The sequence below is a fragment of the Falco punctatus genome (genome assembly GCF_963210335.1).
Source record: "Falco punctatus genome assembly, chromosome: 9".
In the NCBI taxonomy this organism is placed as follows: Eukaryota; Metazoa; Chordata; class Aves; order Falconiformes; family Falconidae; genus Falco; species Falco punctatus.
In genome coordinates, this window is record NC_137589.1 from 46505074 (window position 1) to 46529976 (window position 24903).

The 24903-nt window shown below is 47.3% G+C and overlaps 1 protein-coding gene across 3 annotated transcripts in view; it reads left to right on the forward strand.

Moving 5' to 3' along the window:
- COL5A1 (collagen type V alpha 1 chain) overlaps nucleotides 1-24903 on the forward strand; it is a 160312-nt gene that overhangs the window by 104469 nt on the left and 30940 nt on the right. For all 3 annotated transcript variants that reach the window (XM_080400825.1, XM_080400826.1, XM_080400827.1), the window contains exons 21-37: nucleotides 1708-1761; nucleotides 2968-3012; nucleotides 3647-3700; nucleotides 4326-4370; nucleotides 5598-5651; nucleotides 8021-8065; nucleotides 9633-9686; nucleotides 11731-11775; nucleotides 12905-12958; nucleotides 14626-14733; nucleotides 15347-15400; nucleotides 16745-16798; nucleotides 21274-21318; nucleotides 21649-21702; nucleotides 22674-22718; nucleotides 23788-23841; nucleotides 24439-24492. In XM_080400825.1, coding sequence (XP_080256951.1) covers nucleotides 1708-1761; nucleotides 2968-3012; nucleotides 3647-3700; nucleotides 4326-4370; nucleotides 5598-5651; nucleotides 8021-8065; nucleotides 9633-9686; nucleotides 11731-11775; nucleotides 12905-12958; nucleotides 14626-14733; nucleotides 15347-15400; nucleotides 16745-16798; nucleotides 21274-21318; nucleotides 21649-21702; nucleotides 22674-22718; nucleotides 23788-23841; nucleotides 24439-24492 — 918 coding nt within the window. The remainder of the gene's footprint in view (nucleotides 1-1707; nucleotides 1762-2967; nucleotides 3013-3646; nucleotides 3701-4325; nucleotides 4371-5597; nucleotides 5652-8020; nucleotides 8066-9632; nucleotides 9687-11730; nucleotides 11776-12904; nucleotides 12959-14625; nucleotides 14734-15346; nucleotides 15401-16744; nucleotides 16799-21273; nucleotides 21319-21648; nucleotides 21703-22673; nucleotides 22719-23787; nucleotides 23842-24438; nucleotides 24493-24903) is intronic.

Here is a 24903-nt window from a genome sequence, read left to right on the forward strand (position 1 = left end):
GGTGGCCTGAAAGTAATTTATGAGAACTGTTGGACACACTTCATGTGAGAAAGGGAAGGGTTGGCATTTACAAACTCACTGGAACTAAATTATAGACGAGATGTCTGATTAACTTCTGGGAAAGATTAATCAACTCAGCTATCTCCTTAGCACATGTCTAAGCAATAACTTATGGGTTATTAACTTCTTAAAAGCATTTATGTGCTCAGGTAACACAGCAACAAAAGAGGAACTTAAATAATGATAATGCATGCAGGGAAGTTTATTTTTATTTCAACACCACAAGTAAAAATACCTGTGATGGCTAGGGTAAAGGTTTAAATTGCATTACAGGAAACGTGTTGTTTAAATGTATACAAGTAAATCTGCACATTTCTCTTTTTCTCTGCCCTGAGCCAAAAGAGGGTCTTTCCAAATTGAGTGGTAACTGAAACTAGTGGTGGGCCTTACAAAATTTGTTTTTCTTCATCCTGTTCTGTTTCCTTCCATTTCCCATTGTCAGCTGGTACAAGCCGAGTTTCTGCTCTGCTGGGACTCAGCGTGTGAGGCGTTAGCCCAGGAAGGTCTCAGGGGACTGGGACAGACCACTTGGTCGACGCATCTATTTTTTGCTGCAAACTGTGTTTTTTGCAGAATCAAAATCCCTGCACTGCAGTCTCCAAGATCAGATACTTCCTTAATGTCTGCTCTTTTATCCTGTAACATTTAGTTTTAATTCCTCTGTCCCCTCTGCATAATGAAACAGGGGATCTATAATATTTGGGCAGACAGATAAAACTGCCCATCAATCAAGAACGATTTTCCTCCATGGCAGTGAGTGAGCACCATCCCTGTCAATACCCAGAGTTCTCGTACTTCAGAGAATTCTCCCTAATTTAAGAAAGGGCCTGCATTTAAAAGGTGAGCTTTGAGATCTGCAGCTGAGTACACACAAGACCCCATCCCTTTCCTTTTACTACAAACCCACCTGAGGGCTCCAGATAGAAGAGGTGCAGGGGTGTGATTTGCAAAGCTTGCTCTAGAGTGAATACAATTCTCCTGCCATGTCTCTGCTTATTCAATGTGATGCTCCAACCCTACCAATTTGCCTGAAGATGATGCGAAGTTAAATCTGCAAAGAAAGCTAGAAATGGAAAGAAAACACCATGATACCAGGAGTCCTGACTGCTTAAGGTTTAAGAACCAAATGCCTTTGAAAGCGTACATTTATGCTACAGGCTGAAAACCTTTTCCAGCCTTGCTGAATTGTATAGATTGTCAATGATAAAAATTAAATCTGGAGAGGTTTTGAAATGCTAACCCTAATGATCCATTAGCGGTATCACGTCATTCTTCGTAAAACTCTCCAGCTAGAATGAATTGGCTGCAAAGTGTTTTACGTCGTGTGCATTACAGGGTAATCCAGGAATATGATTAAATTAATAAAATTTAAAAAAATGGTTTAAGTGGGCTTTCTTCCAATCCAAAGAATAAATGTCTGTGCCTATATTACTTATCTTTATAATCCAAGAATATGCGCCCACAGGATTTCTTCTACTGGTTTGTAAACCGAGAAAGTTGCTGTTACCGCAAAACCAGGAAGGTCACTGCCATGCCAGCCCTGATGCTTCCCCGGGCAGTGCGATGCTCAGCCGTGCACGAGCTTCCCCTGATCCACACTTGTGGCAGGGCACTGGGACCACTAACCCCGTTTGTTTCCCCCAACAGGGACCCCGAGGACTATTGGGACCGAAGGGGCCGCCTGGACCCCCGGGGCCACCGGTGAGTTCCCAGGGCTGCTGAGCCTTCCGAGCAAAATGCCCTGTCCCCATTAGTCATCCAAGCAGATGATACAGCTGCATATTTTTATACATCTGTGTAATGAAAAAAAGTGGTATTAAAAAAAAGTGATGGCTCAAAGTCCATATTCTCCCCCATTTTCAGTGGCATCACATTCATTTATGGCAGCTGAAGATTTGGCCCACCTGAGTAAATATTAATGCTTCGCTCAGGCTGAAAGGGAAGAATGAGAGTTATTAACACAGTGACTTTGCTATTAGCTTTTGCCTGAGGGCTGGTGAGACTTTAAAGCAGTTTGTTCATATTTCGGGTGAAAGCCAAGGAAGGAACATGCCGGTTTTAATTCGTGAGACAGTCACCTCATCTGCCGTGCGCTGCTGGAAGTGCTGATGCAGGGGCTCTCTCCATAAATCACTGCACCTTGCTGAAGTCCCAGAACTTAAAAACCAAAACCTGGGCTGCTGCTAGAGCTAAGGCAGTCAGCGTGTGGTGGTGCGCGTGGTGAAGCCCTTAACCCCCCTGGGATACAAAGACATCTTTGCTTTGAGCTCCTAGTCCTGCTGAACTTTAATGAGGGTTCAGGACCTGCTCCAAAACTGTCTCATCTCTCACGAGCGTGATGTTACACCCCAGTTACCCCCCCCCTGCCCCAGAGCAAAATGGTGGCAGGGGAACCCCCAGCAGGACATCTCCACTTGCCCATGTTACTCCCTTAATGAAGATGCTCAGGGAGTGTTTGACCCCAGTTGCCGTCCGTTTTGCCACAAGGCAGCGCAGCCCCGTTGCCTTCACCGCTGCCTTGCTGAATGATGCGCTTGCATCTGAGCGGAGACGTTTCTCATTTGTTGTTGTCCTGTTCCCGTTTTTCATCTTTATTTGCTACCCCATGCCTGCTTGCTGTTGGAGGTAATCCGGCTGTGGTACTTAGCCGGGATTTGCTCAACCTGGCGCTGATTCTACCTCACGGGCAGGTTAAACTGGTGAGGAAAACACTGAAATGACTTTTTAAAGTGTAAACTGGATTTGTGAAATTGGCTGCTTTAGCAAACACCTTTAGAAAATTGCTCCCTTTCCACGCAGTCCAGAAGGCCTCCTGATGTTTTGTTATTTTTATGGTAATTTCTCTGCATTCATGGTGCAAAATAAAGAGATACTTTCTTAGTGCTGTTTTTTTAAATCCTTTCTCAGGGTGTGGCTGGTATGGATGGACAAACAGGTCCCAAGGGGAATGTGGTAAGTTTTCACTGCAAATTTTAGACAGTTCGGATATTCTATAGAGGGAAATGTAAAATGTACTCGATTAAATTAGATTTGCTAATTGCTTTTTCACCTGGTCTGGATTCCTATCAGAGCCTGTGAAAACCACAGAGAATATCTTCCTACAGCAAATGGATGTTAATTTATTATAATTTCTGATGGAATTACACATTATTTCCCCATGAAAGATCAAACATTTTCATCGAGATGTGTGTTGTTGTAATGAATATCAGAATATAGTAATTTAACTGAAAGGAAAAAAAGAAATCTGTATGATGTGCTCATACTTGGTACTAATTGGATAAAATGGACTCCCTGCAGAAGAGCCAGCGCAAAAACAGGTAGTGTCAGAGCCCTGCTCAGCTCAGTTGGGCTGCATGTCCATGCAGAGAAATGCGTGTGTCCTGAAATAACTTCACCCCTCCCACCGTGGAGAGAAGCTGTTTCCCATTCCCAGGAGCTCTTGGTTACTGGAGATGTGTTAGAGAGGGTGTCAAGATGCTGCAGGGGGGCGCGGGGCTGTGCGGAGTGCAGAAGCTGTGGTACCCGAGGAAGCACCAGCTCTGCGCTCCCCTTTCCTGCCTTCAGCTCTGCCCTTGTCTCCTCGCAGGGTCCTCAAGGTGAGCCAGGTCCCCCAGGACAGCAGGGTAACCCAGGTGCTCAGGTAAGAGGAGGACTCCTTTGCATCAGTAGGAAGAAGGAATGATGGTTTTGAATGGGCTTTGCTCCCCCACCAGACAGGACCAGCAATGAGGGGATTTGCTGGGAACTGGCTTGACAATTCCTCCTGGCCCAAAGTCTTCATGAAAATGCTCCTGGTTTCAGATCCCCCAGTTCTCACCTGGCTTTTGCTGCCATGATGCAAAGCCAAACCCAGGTCCAAGCAGTCTCTGTGTCTGAGCCACATCTTGTGGCTTATGTCTGTTTTTTAGCACCCCACGATCCAGTTGCTCTGGAGCCAGGTGGGTAATACAGATGTCCAAGCCTTGCTGTCAGCCTTCTCCACGGATCTCAGCAAGTCTCACTCCTGAGCATCTCTGTTTCCATCCTGGGGATGAGCCTGGCTGCACATGGCCGAGCGGTGCAGCCCTCCAGAGGAGGCATGCCATGCAAAATCTAAATTTTATCATCTATTGCAAGACATTTTGAGAATGAATGGAGCTGGGGAAGTCCCCAGCCTTTGCAGGCACTAGAATGATGCTCAGCTGAGGCACTGCCAAAATGCATTTGGAAGGGATAACTTGTTCCTTAATGACCCTAGTTGTTTGGTGTTTTTTTTCTTTTTGCAGGGTCTTCCAGGTCCACAAGGCGCTATTGGTCCCCCAGGAGAGAAAGTACGTTTAAATGCTGCAGCTCTGACTTAAGACAACTGTTGCCATTGATATGCATTTGCTTCTACTTCAGCTCCTCCTTTGCCCCATGTACAACATCTGTTTGCAGCCGTGTCTATGAAAGTCTAATGCCTCTCATTCCAGACAGAAGAGAGACAAGAAAGCACGGTTTACCTCTAATTCATAATATTTGCATTCATTTCCCCTCTTAAGAGAAACATTTTGAAGGCAGCCTATGGTAAAACAGGAGAGGACTGAAAATTGTCGTCTTCTGTGGCTAAATGCCTGGAATTCTGAGCGGGATGGTAATGGGAAGAGCCCCGTGGGTTTGGCTGGCTCAGCCGAGATCCTCTGCCTCCTCCCCGCCTGTGCCAGCTCTCTCTGATTTTCCTCTGCTGTTGACGTGGTGGGGTCAATGCTGGCCTCGGTTCCCCCAGGCAGCCCTGGGACCATCAGGATTTAAACAAGGGGAAGGGGTTTGCCTACAGAGTAGCAGTTCTCCGAGTGTTTGCTCAGCTCCCGTTGAGTAGAGACAGAGCGTGTGTCCCGGTGTGTGCACCAGGAGAACCCCCTGCCTGTGTGGGCAGCGTGGGGTGGACTCGAAGCATCATCAATCATTCTCCTGTGAAGGAGCACGTTAACAGTTCTGCCAGGAAAAGGGCACTTGTGTTTCGGTGCTGAGTCACACACTTGCAACAGCGGCAGCACTCCTCGGTGGTGTGAGAAAGCAGGGGGTTGCTTAATTAAAAAGGTAATCATTGAGCGGCGTTAAAGCGGCAAGCGCAGTCGGTTGGGGCAGCTCCGCTCTTCCTTTGCCAGTTAATCGCCTTGCCATGGGGCACCAAAGAATGGGCATTTCTTGGTCCAGTGAGCCCCGTCGTTTGCTGTCCTCTGACTTGTCCCCAGCCACCTGTGCAGCACCGTGCCCTTGTGGCAGGATGGCACCTGGGTGCCTTACGACCCAGAGTCTCCCGTTGAGCTCGCTTTGCTCTGTTGGGCCTGTATGCGTGAGGTGCTGGCACTAACGCCGCGGTTTCCCAGGATGTGGGAACAACTCTGCCCACAGAAATAAGCAGACTCCCTACCAGTCACAGCAGCTTTTTGAACAGACTCACCTCGCTGCAGCCTTTCACACCTAGGAAAATCACAAGGCATGTCTGGAAAAGCCCCGTCCGCTGATGCTCTGGAGGCTCAGACCATTGCAGCTGGTGATTTTCTGTTTGTTTTTAGGGGCCGCTGGGCAAACCTGGTCTTCCTGGCATGCCTGGTGCAGATGGTCCTCCGGTAAGTTGTTATTTCCTGGGTCTCTGCTCAGCATCAGGGCTGCAGGGCCTCATCCTGCACCCATCCACCCTGGGGTTCACCAAGGGCTTGTGCAGCAAAGGTCAGGCTCACCCTGCCTGCGTTGTGGCTGGGCTGACGGCTTTGAGAAGCCCTGTCCCTGCTCCAAGCTTTGCTCAGCCTCGCAGCACAGTGCTGGGTGCTTCTCACCATCTCTTCAGGCCTCTCTTTCCCCTCCTCCTGTCTCTCCTCTCTGTTTGACATGGGTTGGCAACTCACCAAGGTCGAGATGGTCTCCTCCATGTGTGTGTTTGTGTGAACCGCAGCACCCGCGCTGGGTGGTCCTCGTCTCGCTCAGGGCTGCTGGGCACTGCTGCAGAACAGTGATAAGCACAGGCTGAAATTGCATGTCAATGTTGTATTCTTGTGCATTCTTCCTAAGCCTACTTTAAACGTAATTTGCTCCTTCCTCTAGAAATTGGGCTTAAAAATCTCTGGCCTTTAAACCTGATCTCATTTTTACACACCTCAGAGGCACCTGGTTTTAAGAATGACAAATGTGAAATAGTTACATTCCACTAATCCAAATGCAGAGCATGGAAAAAAAAAAAAATTAAATCACATTTCCCACCCTTGGATTATCATTCCTACAGAGGGCATTTCGAACATTCATACAATTGTTAGCTGAGTCAACAGAGCAGCTAAAGCAAAGCCCAGAACATCTCTAAAGCTGTAGCTTTTGATGTGAAAGTCCTGCAGCAGCCTCCAGGGAAGATCAGCTGGAGAAGATGCCAGGTCTATTTTTATGCAGACTGAAGGATGTATAAGACCTGCAAGCCGAGCACAGGTGGTTGTGCCTGGGCACGGGTCCCTTGCTGCAGGTAGCCATGTAGCATGCAGTTTGTAGGTTTGTAAACATACAGGTCACTCTTTCCAAGGACAAACACCCCACGCGTATTCTCTTTGTAGAAACTGGTCTTGGAAGATACCTGAAAATCCCTGAAGTATCTCGCTGTGAAAGCCAACCAAATTGCTCATCAGTTTTTTATTTTAGTAGCCGTAATGGAGATGGGCATTTTGAAAATAGTGATGATTTAGTGCAGAGCGGACAAAGGCTTTTGAAATCTTGCTGCTCTTCCATTTTGCCTCCCTCAGGGTGCAGGGAGATAGCAGGAGCTGAAGGCAAGCACGGTTATAGGACTCCTTTTGTGCACTGATGCTCTTGGTGCCATTTAATCTCACAGGACAAACTCAGATTGCATCTTCCTCCTACATTGCGTTGATGTAAAAATGACAGCTGTCGTTTTGTTTCTTTATTAAGCCAGCTTGTTTATTGAAATCTGGCTTGCCTGACATTCCCGTTCTGAAGACTGATGATGGAAAATGCTCATAAGCTTTTCCTTGTTATATTGGTAGAAAGCTTTTTGTGTATTTAGAGGAGAGTTCATAAGTAAAGAAACCATTGAGCGCAGAAGGTCTTGGTGGCTTTAGAGCAGCTGGATGTGCTTTCATCTTCCTTATAAAACAAAAGGTCCCTGGGTGTGCAGTGAGTGCCTTTGCAGGGGCTTATTCCTTTTGTACAGGCATTGCCACCTAAAGAGTCATCTTCCAACCTGGCTCCATTTTGGTTCTGACAGCAGAGAAATCAACGCTAAAAAACACTTTCATGGATTTCCCCCATTTCTCACTAATCCTTCCAGCTCTGAGGCAATTCACACCTTTATTTTCTACTGACTGCACCTACAGCAAAAGACTTCTAAAGGCTGTGAATAAGAATGTTGGAAACTCTTGGATGTTGAGTTATTCAGCATCAAATCCCAGGAGGAATGCTGGCCAGCATCCAGCCAGCCGCCGTCTAGCAGGGATGCAGGTTAGCTCAGCATTTGTCATGGGATCTTGTAATGGACTCTAGGAATTAGGAAATTAATGAGGGGATCCGACCAGTCTGAGCATCTTGTGACCTTCACAAGTTTGCTAACACATGGAGTAAATTTTACCTGTTTTCCTATCTGCAAAATTTATATGCAGCTTTCTGCTCAACTCATGGAGGTTGTTCTAATACGTGAGGAATATTGCAAAATGGTTTGTGCCTCTCTGCTGAAAGGTAGTGAAGAGTAAAAGGATAAATAACCAGGTAGAATACCACCAAGGACCCAAATGCTCCTCTCTTCCTTTGGGGGAAAACTTACTCTTGCAAGCTGGCTTTGGGGGGGAGGGGGGGGGGGGGGCTGCTTATATCGGTAAGAGCTTCCCGGGGAGCAGATGTTCTCCTACAGATAAATTGTAGCTGCCTGAGTGAGCTTGTTGGCTTCGGAAGGATTAGATGTGTGCTAAACCCATTTTCCTCTTCTCTTTGTCTCTTGTATTAATAGGGTCACCCTGGCAAAGAAGGTCCTCCTGGAGAGAAGGGCAGTCAGGTAGGTGTCAAGAAGGTCCCCGTCACTGTGAAGGGGAAGGTCACGGTAGCTGGATGGGACAGATCTGCATGGGCGCCTGGGACGGCCGGGCAGCCAGGGGATGTGGGGCAGTGGAAGTGGTAAGAAGCAAACCCTGATGAAATTTGAAAGCTGAGCCCAGCTTGCGTCTGCTTGAGAGTGTCTTCTGGGGCTTGGGCTGGTCTTTTCTCAAGTCCTCCCAGCTTTCCTGGCAAGCAGCACAAAAACTGAAGCTGTGAAGGGAAGCCTTCCCTTAATCAGACACAAATAAGTACCCTTCGTGGCAGAAGGAATGCAGAAAATAACTCTTTTTGTATTTCCTGGTCTTTCTTTTTCTTCCTCCTCCACCTCAAAGTCCCTCTTTAACAATATATTTGAGAATATTGCTGGAGGCTAGAGTCCTTGAATTATACAGTCGTCTGTCTGTCCGGGAGATTTACCATCTGCATTCCCACTGCGTCCCATTCAGTTGAAAAAACGTTACATTTGTCAAAAGTCTTTGATTAGAGCACAGTCTGCTTTGATGGACGTCGGCTCGAGCCTTGCTCAGGCGCTGCACAGAGCCCAGCTCGCAGCCGCAGCCGTTTGTCCGGCTGGTGTCACACCAGGCTGAAAATTCATTCGTTAGCCCCTGCAGAATATGAGAAGCCAATTAAGTGGTTGTGCCAGTGCTCCCTGGGCTGGCAGGCATTTAGCAAATGTCAGGAAAGTGATTTTGTAGCGGCACTGGTGCTGCAGGTCTCCGCCAGCCAACATTCGCACGAGGTCTGGGATGCTGGTGGACCCGTCAGCTCCGTCTGGCTGTCAGGCTGGAAAAAATGGGCTGTCTCAGTCTGGGAGAAGTTGGAAGGGTGTTTGTTTTAGGGAGTTGAGCAAAATAAAAGCCAACTGGGTTCAATAAAGAACATGATTTATTTGCAGGTATAAGAAAGCATGGCAGCGAAGGTGGGAAGGAGAGTTTTTGCAGGGCATGTTGGGCACCGTGTCTAGCACAGGTCATTGCTGTCCCTGGGGATTTGCAGCTTTTGATGTCAGAAAGAAGCTTCATGAGCGTCACCTCCCCCACATAGCTGAGGCCAAAGGACATCACCCCGAGGCTGGTGCCTCAAGCAATAACTCCTCTCTGTGATCATCGTCCTCACAAGCTCTGTTGCGTTACTGCAAAACCAGGATGGTTTGGAAGGGGGAAGACAGCTGGACATGTTCTTCTTCTTTCAGAGAACTCAGTTTCTTTAATCCAAGAGGCAAATTGTCAGCCTTATGTATAAATCCCCTCTCTAAGGAACCACTGCTGTCCTGACTCTCTCATCCTCCTTTCCTATTATATGGATCTTTGCCATCTGCTCAGCCCAGTGTACCTGCTCAAGGTGATGTTCCTGTCACTCTCTGTGCTATTTTGAGCTATTTTCAGGTGGCCGCTACCATTTCCACCCGGTCTGAAGCAGCCAGATGGCTGGGATATTTGTTTTCCACGCACTTTCCTTATAGATGCACCTTCACGTTGAATTTTGATGTGTTTTTCTTGTTCGCATGTGTTTTTTCGCCCCAGGGTCCACCAGGTCCTCAGGGCCCCATCGGTTATCCAGGACCACGCGGAGTCAAGGTAAGGAGGACACAGAGACAGTGTCCGTGATGTTGCTTGTTTGACTGGAGTTCTCCAGCTTGTGCTGGAGGTGGACACTGCCAGTGGGTGCAGATGTCCTACCAGGGCATGTAGGGACACCTCAGTGACCAACTGTACTGCTCAAGTGAGCCTTGGTCCAGGGTCTTCTCTCAGGCAATGAGGATTGCAAGTCCCCTGCTCTCCAATAACCCTTAGCATCGTTCAGCGCTTTGGAGAGATTTGTCTTTTCATTTTTCGTGAACATCGTCTGTCCCATTCCAACAGTTCCCAGTTTACAACCAAAGTAAATCTCAGCCAGAATGTGAAGACTTTAACAAGGCTTGTTAATTTTTTAAAAAATAGCCTATTACTAAAACAAAGCAAGCTTTTCATGCCTCTGATCCAAAACCTTGTCAGAAGAAGCTGGGGCGCCTCAGCAGTGTGCTTTTTCACTAGATTGAATTCCAGTTCTTCCCTCCTTCCCGCTGCCTGCAGCGCTTGCATGCTGATAAGGCGGCGGTGGGTATGTTTTTCCCTATTCAGCTGTGGCTATTATGCCCATCAAGACGTATTAATTCAGGTGCAGATGCATCCTGCATCTCAAAGGTCCAATGAATCTGCAGGGATCTGTGCTAGCAGATACAAACACCGCCTGGGGACTGACTACAGGTGAAGTTAAGCCCTCTTAAGCCCCTTTGTACATTTATTTTTTTTTCAACAGCAGAAGCCCATGGGCTGTTCTGCCTTCAAAATTTAAGGGGGATGTATTTAGCCAAAGCAAGCTTCCATCTCATTTCTTGCAAGGTTGCAGACTGAGATGTAGTGGTCCATTAGGGGTGGTTTGCTGTTGTGTTTACCACTAAAGCGGAACTGTTCCACATTAGAGTGATAGAGAGAAAGTGTGTCGTGCACCAAACCTGTAGTGCATACAGACAAGGTTTTGCTTCTTACAAGCAGTGTTCTATTCACTGCACAAGCCTCCAGTTTGGAAAAAAAAAAAAAGTGTCTCATTGCATTTGCAGTTATAAATAACTTTTAGATCTTGCCTCACTTACCAGAACCCAGTCCTGCTGCACAAATTTTCATGTACTTTAATTAAACTTTTTCTTGACATGCTGAAGGGAATAAAAAATTTAAAATACCCCAAGCAAAATATTATTCCTCAAAATAAAAGCTTGGTTATTTATTCTGAGAGTTGCATTGCACGGTACACCTGATGTAAATACCTGAAGGTTATTTATCCCAAGAGGCAGGATTGATGGGAAGCATGGGGGTCCCCAACAGGTATGGGCTGATGTTGTAGCAGGGGACAGATCCTGACCACTCTCAGCACCCACCATGGACTGATTGCCTTGGTGAAGCTTTGGAGAGCTTCTGCACCATGTCACAAGTGCATAACACCAGTCATGTTACTTGGTTTTTTGTTTGGGTTTTTTTTTGCTTTTTGGTGCCTAAATGTACTTTAAATAAGGTAGTGCATGCACAGAGATGAAAACCATGGTAAAAAAGAGCCAACTTAACCTTTAGGGGTGTTAGACGCGATGCTGCTACCCACTGGAGAGCAGCGGGGGAATCTCTGGCTATGTGCTCAGATATTTTAATATGGATTTACTTCCCAAGTGTCCAGACACAGATTGAGCACTGGTTTTTCTGTCAATACTCAAGTGAGCTCAGTGTGCTGGCAAGGCATTTGTGGAAATGTTTTTTGGGAAGATACATGCAGGAAAACTTTTCATAGTGAGTTTTACCCTGGAAGCTTAACTCCTCGGCAGGGAATGGGCAGAGACCACCAACCCCACCTGCCAAATCAAATCAGCAGAGGTCTGTGACTATAAGGTGCTGTCTGGTGACCCAAAAGCCAGATTGGTGGCTGATATTTGATTAGCAATATGTTTAGGAACATCACAGTTCACAGAGATACCATTGCCAACATTGGAGGAAGCAAAAATCACCATAAGTAGTGATATCACCATATCAAAAATCACCATAAGCACCTCTTAAGCTTACCTGTGTCCTTGTAACGTTTTGTTTTATATCCTGCAAGGGAGCAGATGGTGTTCGTGGATTGAAGGGCACCAAAGGTGAAAAGGTGAGTTAACACTGCACATTTGGATTGGTTCTTCTGCAGCCTCTGAGCATTTTTGCAGACTGGTCCCTCAGGATGCTCCACGTGACGTTTTCCTCTGCACAGAGGGTTTCCCTTGGACAAGCAAGGGGGATGAGCACCCAAAGGACTGGTAACTCATTGTTTTTGGAGTGGGTGCAGGCTGGGTACTTGCTGTGATGTTCTACCACATCTTGGCTTGGACCTGGGAGTAACTGAGCCTCAGTGACATGCTCAGGTGTTGAGCTGTTTGCTGGGGCCAGCCGTTACTGATGGCTCAGGGTCCAGCACTGCGATGATTTCCTCCTGACAAAATTGGCAGCTCAGGTGATTCAGTGGAGCTGTGAAGGGTTTGTGGTGCCTTACAGCTGGGGTATGCTGCCCAGCCTGGTCATCAGAGCAGCTTGTGAAACCCAGGTCAATAAGAAAGGCAACACAGTCTGTCTCAGCATGTTTCAAAGATGCAATTGGTTTCTCCCAGAGGAAGAGCAGGAGGTGTAGAAAAATCTCTCCCAGTCCCATAAGCAGATCCATGTGCTTTCATTCCTGCCTCCAGCAATTCAGCAGCAAAGCCAGCAATTTCAGCTAGGGGATCCTGGCAGGGACCTTCCAAACTTTAAAAGTCTTTCTGGGAACTGTGTCTTCATTGCCTATGAGAGATTTGCTGTAGGATGGAAATACATTATTGATTTGAGCTCTGCAATTAAACCTTCTTGGCTGAAAGAAATATTGCTACTGTCCTAGAGGTTGCCTCGAAGCGTGGTGTAAAACATCCTCCGTGAAAATAAAACCAGTTGTACTTCAGAAATAATTGGTTCCCAGTACTGGCAAGGTATTGTTATTCATATGGGGCCAGATTTGTGATCTCGACTTGCAGCCAAGATGGGATGTAGGGAATACTTGCTGTGGTCCCTAGGGGACCTTGGCAGTCGCAGCCTGGCTGGGTTTCCATGCCCATTTCTGCATGCCAAAGGCTTACAGGAGCCAATGTGATGGGCAACGTGGGAATCTAATCTTGTCATCCTGGGCAGGGGCCATACACTGAGACTAGAGAAGCCATTTTTCTTTTTTTCCATCTGTACACCTTGTCTGTTCTTTCCCCTCTGTTATTTAGGGTGAAGATGGCTTCCCTGGCTTCAAAGGCGATATGGGCATCAAAGGAGACCGGGTAAGAGTCTATGACCGATGTGATCTTGTGCTGCTTTGCCTTTCAAGCCTGTGTGTTACCCTGCAAACACAGCTTGGGGGGAGCAGTGAGGTGGGCTCCTGTCAGAGTCCTTCTGGCGTGTCTGACCTCCAGGGCAGGAACACAGGAATTTCATGTTCATGTTGTAAATCCCTGGATTTGCTAATTCCACCTTGAAGGTAAAATAAAACTGAGTAATAATAGATAGAGGGCCCCGCCGTGAGGTTTGACAGCTAGGAATACTGCATGATCCAGCTGTATCACATATTTATTTTCAGTATCTCTTTTCCCCTCATAATATTACAGCTAGGGTCTGGTAGGCATCTTTATTTGCCGTGCCTAATGTGATTCCATACCATCAACGAGAAGTGTAAAGTTACTGGGAGCAGACTTTAATAGAAACCACAGCAGCACTGTGAAAAATGCCAGGGGTGGAGTGTCGCATTAGGCTTGTATCTGTAGCAGCAGGGCACATTGCCTGGTTGTAAAAGCTTTTAAAATGAGTGGAACACACAGACCACCAGAAACCCCAAATCACGCTTGGATGCAGGCAGCGGCAGCAGCACAGGGCTTTGCAGCTTGTCTGCCCATCTTCACAGCCAGCCCCTGCGGACAAGGGGCTGTTCTTGTCCCCCCTTTTTATCTGACTGCTGCATCGCCTGGGGCTTGGTGTCCCCTCGAGCTCTGAAGCTCTCCCAGGGATCACAAGAGGTCTGCCGTCATTCATCCCCACGTTTAAAGGAGAAATTAATGCCTTCCATGAAGGCTTCTGAAAGTAGACATCAAATCCTCCATGTCTGGTGTTTAATTGTGCAATTAAACAGTTAAAACAACAGAAAGCTTCCCCAGCCCCCACTTCCTGCTAAAGAAGAGGGGCTGAAGGTGGCATCTCAGGGAGGTGACTCTTGTCCCAACCAAATGCGGATAGACATAAGCTCCTTCAAACAAAGCTCGCGACACCAGTTCCCACCATCAAACTCTTTGTGCTTTATGAGCAATGAAAGGACAAGGGGTGCTTGAGTGCCTCGCAGATAAATCTGCATCCACCCAGCTTCTGGTGAGCAAGAAGGCGGCTGCCTCTGTTCCCAGCATGGCAGCATCTCCTGTTACCCTGTGTGACAAAATGGTAACTGTTGGGTTTTGTGCCAAAGTCTGCAGTGTCACAACAATTCACATTAATAGCTCGGTCCCCTCTGCTCTCGGATTTCCTAATGATTTTCAGTACAAGAGCTCCAGCATGGTCTTTCTTTTCCCGTTGTCTGGTTCAACTCTCAATTAAACACTTCCCAGGGCTTGCTTGCACATCAAACTGCAATTTGGGAACCAGGGGGTGGGTAAAAGGGTGCCTTGCAATCAGAGCTAATGAAGGCTGCTTCGGTGGAGAGGTGCTGCATGCAGATAATTGGGCTGCAGGAAAAGACGGCTGTTGTTGGAGATAATGGCCAGGCTGCGTGAGTGGAAGCTTGGTGTTCTAATAACACTTTACAGTTTGCAGTCTTACCTGAGCCTCTTGGTGAAGACCAGCTTTCTCCAAGAATTGTATTTGCAGCTCCATGAAGTACCTGATTGCAGCCGTGAGGGTGGTGCTGTCAGTAAACGCGGGGTTTGGGACCTGCCTGCCTTGTCAACGCTTGTCTTGTGATTAACAGGGGGAAATTGGGCCTCCTGGCCCCCGGGGTGAGGATGGTCCTGAAGGTCCCAAAGGTCGCTCTGGCCCCAACGGAGATCCTGGTCCTCTTGGTCCTGCTGGAGAAAAGGTGAGGCTCAAGGGTGGAGTTGCCCACAGATGTTTTACAGTAAAAGCCGCTTCTGGGTGTCTCAGGTGGGTGGCTGGGGCAGTGCCTGGAGCGGGGGGGGTACAGTTTTAGGGCAGAAGGATGAAGAGGAGCAGCGGGATGAAGGCTGGCCTGAGTTGTTCAATGCAAAGACCAGAGGAGACCCAGGGGACATGGCTTTACTGCAGCAATGTGATTTGAGTGCATTGAGACGACGGTCTCTTTGGGGTTATCTGCTTGGGCACAATGTCTTGAAAAAAAGTCCAGAGGAAAAAAATAGAGAAGTTGAAAGTATTGTGGACTCCAGTTTAATTTCTGGGTGCATCCAGTTGAAAAAAAAAAATGGCAAAAAATAAGCATTCCCTGCTAGGTCCCTACACATTTACAGTGCTCACTCCACATCACACCCACTGGGCTTCCCCCAGGGTGGGCAGAGGATGATGGCAGTGCCCTAACAGCTTTGTTCCAGCCACACCAGGTCTGCTTTGCTCTTGACTTCTCTGCACTTTGCATCTCCCCTTTCTGCTGGTGCAAATCTGAAGCTGCTCACGAGGTCTCTCTCGCCCATGCTAATGCCCTTTTATTTGTGTTTCAGGGAAAACTCGGTGTGCCAGGACTGCCCGGCTACCCGGGCCGGCAGGGTCCAAAGGTAACTCGGCTGGAATCTGTCCTCGAGAGGTGTGGGGTATGCTGGGGGGCTCAGGGCCACCAGGCCCGCTCTGGTGGTGGTGCTGTGCAGAGGGATCAGCCCCCGCTAACGGGACGATGTGGAACAGTAGTATTTCCTACCACATGGTTCCTGCGTGGTCCCTCCTTCCCACTCGTGCAGGACAAATATATAGATGGGTCTCGACAGCTCCCAGCCCTCAGCTGGTGACAATCGGTGACTGGTTGGTTCTGTGTCACCTCAGTGTCCTGCAAAGCACTGGGAAAGAATGCAGGGGACAGGGGCTGCAGCCCCCAAGGGCATGCAGGACAGCTTTGGTGACAGCTATAAATAGGCTCCATGTGAGCTTCCATGCTATTAATAGGCGTAACAGTCCTCCTTGTATTGTGTCTTCAAAGGTCTGCACTAGTGTTAACTAATTAAGGAGAATAACTAATGAACCAGGGTCTCCCTGAAATTAAAATAAAACTGCCATTTGCAGATTTGCAAACATCCTTTGCATCTTAGCTATGCACCAACCTTCATTTGGGCCATTTTCAAATGCTCTTTTAAATTAAAGCTCTGAGTTCTGCTGTATAGACTGAGGCTGCAGCCCAGTTTTTACGTGCCCTGGAGGCCTTGGGAACTTGTTTTTGTTAAGTTTTTTTTTTTTTTTTTAGAATCGTGTTTTATTATTCATGTTCATTGCTTGAAAAAAGGCAGGCTTGTTTAACACTGGAGACGTAATTATCTGCAAGAGATTGTTTCCTGGTTGTGGTGTTGATGGTTTATTTTTTAATTTGCATTTTATATCGGGGGGTGGGGGGGTGGGAGGAGGTTTGCATTTCTTTGACTAATTTATATTTTAAAAGCAGCAGCAGCAGCAGCTATTCTCCAGGCACTCACATCAGAAAGGAACAAGCCAGGAGTTAAAATTTCATGTGCAACGTAGTGACTTAGGAGCTAAAAAACAAAAGCCTGCCTGTTCCCCAGGCGCCAGGTAGAACCGTGGGCTTGAGCCTTTGCAGTGACTCCTAATGAGGCGTGGACCTGGTTTTTTTGGTTGTTGGGGTTTTTTTGTTGTTGTTGTTTGGGTTGGGATTTTTTTGGTTGGTTGGGTTTTTTTGTTATTTTTGGATTAATGTTCATCTCTGAGGTCATTTTGGGTCTGGTTTCAGTTTTATTTTTATTAAAAGGAGGTTTAAAACAAAACAAATGTTGGGAGCTGTAGATGCCAGCAGGCACTCGCTAGGGGTTGTTCCAGGCTGGCGGGTGCCGGTGTGGGTGCACAGAGCTGCCCCTTTCAATGTCTTGAACCTCTCTCTCTCTCTTTGCTCTTTCCCCAAGGGCTCAATCGGCTTCCCAGGATTTCCAGGAGCTAATGGAGAGAAGGGCACACGGGTAAGAGCCGCTATGTCTAGCTGCTTTGCTCATTTTTTCCTCTCCAAAGAAAGATCCTTGGGCAGGACGCAGGGGATGCTCCATTGCAGGCAGCTGCTGGGTGATGCTCAGGTTGCTTTTGCACAAAGGGGTTGCCCAAAGAGCGTCATCCCACCTGCTGGCATCCCGGGATGAAGTCCCGGGCACAGGGAGTGCAGGATCGGCAGTAGGCTCCCGATGCCGGCTGTTGGAAAGGAGGATGCTGGTAATAGCAGTAAGCTCTGCAGACAGCAGCTTTCCAATTAAACGCTGGAAGTTTTTCCCTCAAGATATTTTAAGAGGTTTCTCTGAACCTGAATCCGTCCTGCGCTGTCAGACTTTGCTTAGGGCACGAAGAGCTTTGTAATTAACAGTAATTATTAGAGATGGGTGAATCTGTTCAGACGCAGCAAGAACCATCTTTAGCCTAACTTGAGATTCAAAACGTGTAGCTGAAAAGACACAAGTTCATCCTTTTAACAAGTGGAGCTATTCTAAATTCATCAACACCCTTAAAATGTGGGGGCTCCATCCCACAGACTTGCTTCTACCTCCCACCCTACCTCCACCAACTTTGCTTCCAGGTAGGGATTGTCTAAATACACTGGTGATTTTTTTTATTATTTTGTGGAAGACGTGCTTGAATTCAAGAGTACAAACATCAAGTTGTTTTCTGCACCAGCCCTGGTCACAGGGACAAAAAGGGGGAGTGAGGAGAGGGAGTGGAATTAGTTTCCTTTTTACTCTCATTTAAATACAAATGACTTCTAACAGACGTGTTTGATAGGAGCCCAGAAAACATAAATCACTTTGCACTGCATTAATATCATGCCACTGAAATTTGGTTTATATCCGCCCCTCTTTTTTTTTTTTTTTCCTCCCCACTGTGTAATTTTATTTCATTCTAAACTACAAATGCAGCATCTTCTCCCCTCCCTCTGCTCCGGCTGGGCGGGAGGAGGGAGGCCATGAATAAGGCAGCTGCCACGACAGCCTTGAATTCACTGTAGCCCTATAATTACCACCCGCCTTATCAAATATACAGCAATAAAATCCTTGGGCTGGATTTTCTGGTGGTCTAAAAACAGGGCATCGGCGAGGCAGGGACATGCTGCTTTGCATCTCCAAGCATCCACATCCCGTTTGCTCCATCTGCTAATTTTATTCTGGTGGGATGGAGAGCCAGACTGCTGGGATGTGAAACCTTTCAGGGAGCAGAGTGGGTACCGGGAGCTGGTGGTTTATGAGATTGGAAAAAAACCCAAGGGTTAGGCTGGTTGAATTTTGGCAATGTCCAGCCTGAAAGGGACCAGGGAGGGAGCAGACATGCTGGGAAGGGGCCCGACTTTCAGGACCAAGCAGCAATCAGAGGAGAATGGAACACTTTGCTCCCTTTTATGCTAAATGAGGTTTGTGCTCGTAGGAGGAGGTAGTGAGGACACTTAATTACACCCCTGGCATGCCCCACACATCTTCAGGTTAGGAATTGAAAAGGGAGTTTTGCATCTCAAGCCAAGAAGCCCATATTGTACTGGCTGCTGAGCTGAGAGGTGCCTGGTGGGCACTGTCCCTCTCCTGGGCCAGGTCGGGCTCCAGAACATGCTGTAGCAGCCCCCAAACCGCTGGTGTAATGGAAGGAGACAGGAATTTGAGGAGAAGTGAAGGGGGTTTTGTGTGTGAGGAGCAGGGGAAGGCACCCCAACCCCTAAGAGGGAGCATGGTCTGGCACGCCTCTGTCAAAGAGAAATATATTGGGTTATTTTAGGGTAATTTCATTTTTTTCTCTCTCTCCAATGTGTGATTGGACTATTTCTGCCATTTTACACCCAATCCAGCAGCTTGCGCTTGTTTTATCAGTGTACTTGTATGTGTGAGGTGGGGGAAGGAGAGAGAGAGATTTTCATGGACAAATGCCTCATTTAGTAAAAGGAGCCCAGCCTGAAAATGTTTTAAGAATAGCAGAAATAGTGGTTTTCAGTATCTGTTTTGGTATCATTTTTTCCCCCACTCCCAAGTATCCGATTTAAAATAAGTAGAAAGCAATTATATACAGAATGATAGACTGAGCTGGGATCACACCGCGCCAACCCAAACGGAGGCCATCAACTTAATTGAAGCCTCATTGAGTTAGACTTGATAAACCCCCCCCAGTTTCTCCTGAGACCACTAAATTTGCTATTTTTATGAACACGTCCACATATAATCAAGAAAGAGACCTTCTAATATTTGCTTCTTCCAGTGCATTGTGGAGTAACCCAATTTGCAGCTGAAATAACCAAAAATCATTTGTTTGTCTTTCCTTTTTACATGGTGTTACTATTATGCTGTTCAACGCAGTTGTTTATGTGTCCAGGATAATATGAATCACACGTTTCTCTTACAATCATCATCATCTAGGAATGGAAATATGCTTTCCAGCTCATTATTTCAGCAATATAAGTAGTCTTCCCAAGTCCTTAAATAATAAAAAAAAAGGGTGAAAGCCGAAGGCAGAAGAGCAGCACCAGCAGATCTGCCCGCACGAGCACGGGCAGCAGAATTGTGGTGCTGGCAGAGCCTGCGGTGCTAAAGCTCCCAGCTCCTGGCTGTTCAGCTGCATGAAAGGGCTCACAAAGTTAAAAATGTGGGAGGAATTTTTGAGTTTTCGGAGAAGTGTGACCTGTTAAATATCAAGATGGTTTTGGCGAGAGGATGCTCGTCGCCGTGCCCGTTCTCACCCAGCTGCCCGCAGCCAGAGGTGAGCTCGGGTGAGCTTGCTTGGCTGTTTTCGAAACCTGATCATAAAATCAATAGTTAGATGTGAATAAGTGGTCTTATTTTTAGAGCTAATAGACCTCTGTCATTAGCACCAGGTTATAGATCTCCCTGCTCGCCCTGTCTGACAGAGCCTGGGGTGCGGGGAGTGCACCAAAGTACCAAAATCCGACCATTTATTTGGGTGCCTAGAAAATAATCTGAATTTAGATGCCTTTCCCTCGGTATCCCTGTTTGAAAAATATAGGTCTGTGTACATTTACAGTGCTATATAAATTCCTTGCATCAGTACACAGTGCTGTATGCATGATTAATGATAGCAATAAGCAGGGGAATATTTTGCTTAAAAATAGAATTGAGGAAGAAGGAGGGGAGTGTTGTGGGGCTACCTGCAGGGAGGTGGCACACACTCCTCTCCACCAGCTCTGAATTTAGCCTCCTGTAGCTAAAGGAAAACCAGCTGGAATACTTTAAAATGATTTTTGCAATTAATTAAAAACAGGTATGCCAGCAGGCGTTATTAAATGGAACCGCCGAACAAGGAGGATTCAGCGGGACTAATTTTAGTAGCTTGAAGAAAGTTGATTGTAAAGTTTTCTAGCTTCTGTTTTATGTTCGCCTGGTTAATTAGCACCAAATACGAGAAGGCAGGATTCTGAGATGATGGATTTGGGGCAGAAAATGGCAAGTGATATTTTAAGCGTTCTGTGTTCCTTACATAGAAAGCAAGTCTTTCTCTTCCTCTGACAGGTGATGGGTAACGATAGTGGATGGCAGGTCCGAAGGAAGAAAGTTAAAACTGTTGGAATGGTTTTGGAAACTTGACACCAGCAAAATAGTGGTTTTAGGGAGAAAGCTCTAGCCCATTCGTTTTGTTTTAGGCGCGGGGTAATGGAGTTTAACGTAGTGCCAGATTTAGGACACAGCCATCTCTGTCTTTTTTCTGTCAGGATTAATCACAGTCCCCCATTACAGGGAGCTGAGTGCATCTGTCAGATCTCATGAGCCTGCTGCTTTGTCGCTTCTGCAAAACAATGTCTTAAATTACTTGTTTAGCACTAAGTTCACAGAGATGAAGAAAGATTTGTAAATATGTGGGGCAGCTTAATTGGCTTGTGTGGCATAAAATAACTGCTCGGAGCAGGAATCCGACTCTTCTGCTGTCATTCCTTAAATATTTAACAGCACAGGTCTTGCAACACGTGTGTGTGTGTCGGTGTAAGCCAGCCTGCCATGCTCCCAGCTGGAGAGAGGACCAGCCCTTCCCCACAGCAGGAGCTGGGTGAATTGATGAGCAGAGATCAGTGGGAGAAGAGATTATGGGTGTTGGTGGCAGAGCTGGATAGCTTTTTGGCTGGCTTTTTAGGAGACTGCATGGTCCGAGGGGGTGGCCTTGTCTTTGAAAGTTGTGTGGTGTTTTAAGGGGCTCGGGATACTTTTTCTTAAGAGCTTCCTTCCATCAGATGGTAGATGTCATCTGGGCTTTGGGATTACTGTCCTGCCCTGCCCAAGCATTATAAATCAAAATAAACAGAAGAATCAGGAGATGAAAGTAAACCTGCTGTTGTCCTTTTTGTTGCAAATGGGAACGGGTGAGGTTTCGGGGGCAGTTTGTGTGCAATAGGCTCCATTGGGGTTCACCTGCTGAGAGCTCAGCCTACGATGTTGGCCGCTAACTCCTCTTCATTTCTTTTTCATTCCAGGGAACACCTGGCAAACCAGGTCCAAGGGGGCAGCGCGGTCCAACGGTAACAGTCCATTTCTTTGTTCTTCTGCATTTTGAAAGCTTGTTAAGGCCAGGGAAAAGTGGAGTCTGATTTGTGTCCTCACTGGGAAGGATCTGGCCTTCTGCAGTTAAAGCTGAGCAGAGGGGATGCAGGGATTTGGGGCTGGATCTCACCAGTGAATATGGTTTAAAGTCATCACCATCCAGCATCAGTGATGAAGGCTCCTGTCATCCCCTTGCTGCTGGAGGGACAACTCATTGACCTGGTGCAGCTCAGGCACTTGGGTGCTTTGACTGATCAAAGTGCTGTGGGTAGCAAGAACTAAAATCTCGTCTTTTGTGTCTTATTAAGGGTCCACGTGGGGAAAGAGGCCCTAGGGGAAGCACTGGGAAACCTGGCCCAAAGGTAAGGTTTTGGGAAGCCTAGTGGCATTGTGTCCTAAAAAGTGTTGGCGTAGGAGACCACCTGGTTCATTGCTCTCCATTTCCCCTTCTCTCCTTTCTTCACTATATTTTGAAAGCTGAGCCCGCCTGAGCTTCGTTACCCAGCCAAATGGCTCCTAGTCCAACCATAAAGTATGCACACGTCCTAAAAATATGTTGGCCCGTGTTTCAGCAGGACGTTAAGTGCATGCATGAATTAAGGGCCATTGCAACCAGCAGGGGAGTGAGCACCCCTCCATCGGGGACCAGCACAACCCTACAATCCACTGACACTTCCCCTAAGCCCTATTTTTTGGTGTTTAAGTAGCGTTTGAACCACCTAAGCAGCCTTAAGCTGTGCCATGGATGAAGGGACAGGTATTGCTGGTGGTCTCCAGAACCTTGCACCTTGCTTAGCCACTTTACATGCACACTGTTGGCCCACGATTGGTCACCGGGCAAAATAAGTATTTTCCTGCCAGCCAATCTGGAGGCACGCTCAGCTCCGGTACCTGCTCCAGAGACCAATTAACTGACCATCAGTCGCCAGAGATGATGGAAGCAAAGCTTTTGTAGTGAGACGTTGTCACCACCATGCTGCCAGCTTAAAAAATAAATGTCTTGGCTTTGTGTTGGCATGAATTTTTGATAAATACCTCGTCTTTGCAGCGGCATTTATCTCTCGGAGGGAGGCCATTATGTGGTGAAAATATCCTGAGCTCGCTGACATTATCTCTCCTGTATTTTTATTAACCAATGTGGGGGGAACGAGCAGCTGCTTGTTTGTCACTGGATGCTGCTCCTGATACAGAATTATTAATAGAGAGGGACCGGGGGAGTCAGTGGGGTGTGGTGTCATCGTGGGCTTGGTGCCATTTGAAGTCTTTGTGCACAGCAGCTGCAATGTTGATATATGTATTTTTAATGGTGTGTTGTTTTCTTTATTCGTAAAAGGGCAACTCTGGTGGTGATGGCCCCCCTGGTCCTCCTGGCGAAAGGGTAAGACCAACTGGTGGAGCTGAAGCAGGACTCAGTCCCAGCCCGTTAGTCTGACATGGCAGATGAGGCGGGTTTGCAAGACTGAGATGGTGATGAAGGTTTTTTGGCAGTGAGCATCCTACCAAGTACCCTGTCAGGCAGAGAGGGGTGGGCAGCCCGCTGGAGCCACAGTGCAGCTTAGCATACCTCCATCAGCAAAAAGAAAAAATCCATTTCAAAGCCCAAGGTGAAGGTGCTTGTGTGGAGAGAGGTCTCGCAGGTCACCTGCAGTCCGTAGGTCCTTTCTGAGCTCTCCAAGGAAGGCTCGAATGGGACCTTGGGTGTCTTGGTAAGCATCGCTCCATGGGAAAAGAGGAGTCACCCATGGGTTTTGTGCTGACAGCCAGGTTTTCTGAAGGAGGTGGTCCCCTAGAACCTCGTGCTGCTTACAGCATGCTAAGGGGAAAATACTGAAACAGTAAGACTTTAATGACTTTTAGCCTCAACTTCCACTTTTTTTCTTTTCCCTCCTGGGTTTTGTACTGTTTGTAAATTTTCTACAACATTGCCCAGGGAGGAAATGTATGAAAACGGTCCCTGCTTCACATCTGCTGGTTGTGACCACGGGGCGAGGGGGAGCTGCTGCTGACACCGTTCCAGGGAAGCAGCTCTCGGAAGACCATCAGCTGCCTTACAGCACTGGCCCTGGAGCCACTGGGCTCTCCTTCATTCCTGCAGGAGCTGGTAGCTCCCAGGTGCTCTCACTTGAGCTGGGATGGGAAAAGACATATTTTTCTTAGCACTGGGAGAGAAAGGCACAAAGAGGTTGCTAGCCTGTGTTTGCAGTGCCTTATGCAGCTGGACAGGCCACTCGGTTAAACATACCTGGTGGTTTTTACCTTGCCATGCATTTTTTTTTTCAAGGGATGGTCTCACGCAGCTATTCTTGCACTTTGGGGTGTTTCTTTGGGGTAGAAGTAGCTGTCTTTCCATACCTTTGTGCCGATCTGCTGTTCATACAGAGCTAGTATTTCATAGTAAAGTGTTACAGCTTCCTTAACCGTGTTTTCTGGCTTGTTTTGCATCCCAGGGACCACCAGGGCCTCAAGGACCGACTGGATTTCCTGGACCAAAAGGCCCCCCTGTAAGTAACTCTCTTTCTAGAACATGCAAGGAAATACATAAAGTCTTTCCCATCCAGCTGTGATTGCCTGTGCCAGCTCAGTCTTAGCTGCTCCTCTGACAAGCGGTGACGTACCCAATAAAAGGCATTACTGAGACATCATGATAATAACCCGACAGTTTAAGATTTTAAATAGCCAAGTAAATTGCAGCAGCTGATTATACACGCTCGTTTCCTAATGACTCAATATCACTAGGATCTTTCATGGTTGCTCTGTTCTTTATTTTCCCTCTGTATACTGGGAGGACAGCGCAACAGAGCAACATTTCTGTGTCTGCAATTATTATACACTGGTGGGGGCCCTCAGAAACCTTTTGGGAGTGATGTTCTTCCCTGTGGTGAACAGCTCGCTCCTGCTCTGAACCTGGGAGATAAATCTTTCCTTGGGAGAAGTGTGGGAAAGGGCTGTATCTTTTTAGGGTTCTGAGCATCCCTGGTTTACTTTGAAAATGGATAGGGGCTAATGCAAGGATGCAAGCAGGTTTGATTCAGTCCTTACCATAGTTTTACTACTGAGCACTTAGTGATGATCCGTCTCACCCTGTTTTTCTGCTGTAGGGTCCTCCTGGGAAGGATGGATTGCCTGGTCACCCCGGACAGAGAGGAGAAACTGTAAGTAGCCAAAAAATCCTGGGCAGATCATTAGTCCTGAGTCGTCTTGCCGGTTGTTTTTTCTAAACCTTTCTGTGCAGCTGGGGAGATGTGGCCACACGTTTGCTTTCCCTGAAGGTCTGTGTCTCTCCAGCTCCACGGGATGGTCTATGGGAAGCAACCCTTTTCTGAGCAGGACGGGTCGGTCTAATGATGATTTATGTGGAGGTTGCGCACCAACTCCTCTCTGAGCTCTATCCCTTTAGTAGTTTGGGGAGGTCAACGTGTGTATCATGTAGAGAAAATGTGAGCAGAGATGTAGCGATGTCAGTGACCGGCATCGGAGGCAGCTGGGTTTCTGCCGTGATGGCTGCTGCAGGAAGGCAGCTCCTTGCGAGGTGGGAGGATGTTGGCTGGGGTTAAGTCTGGGTC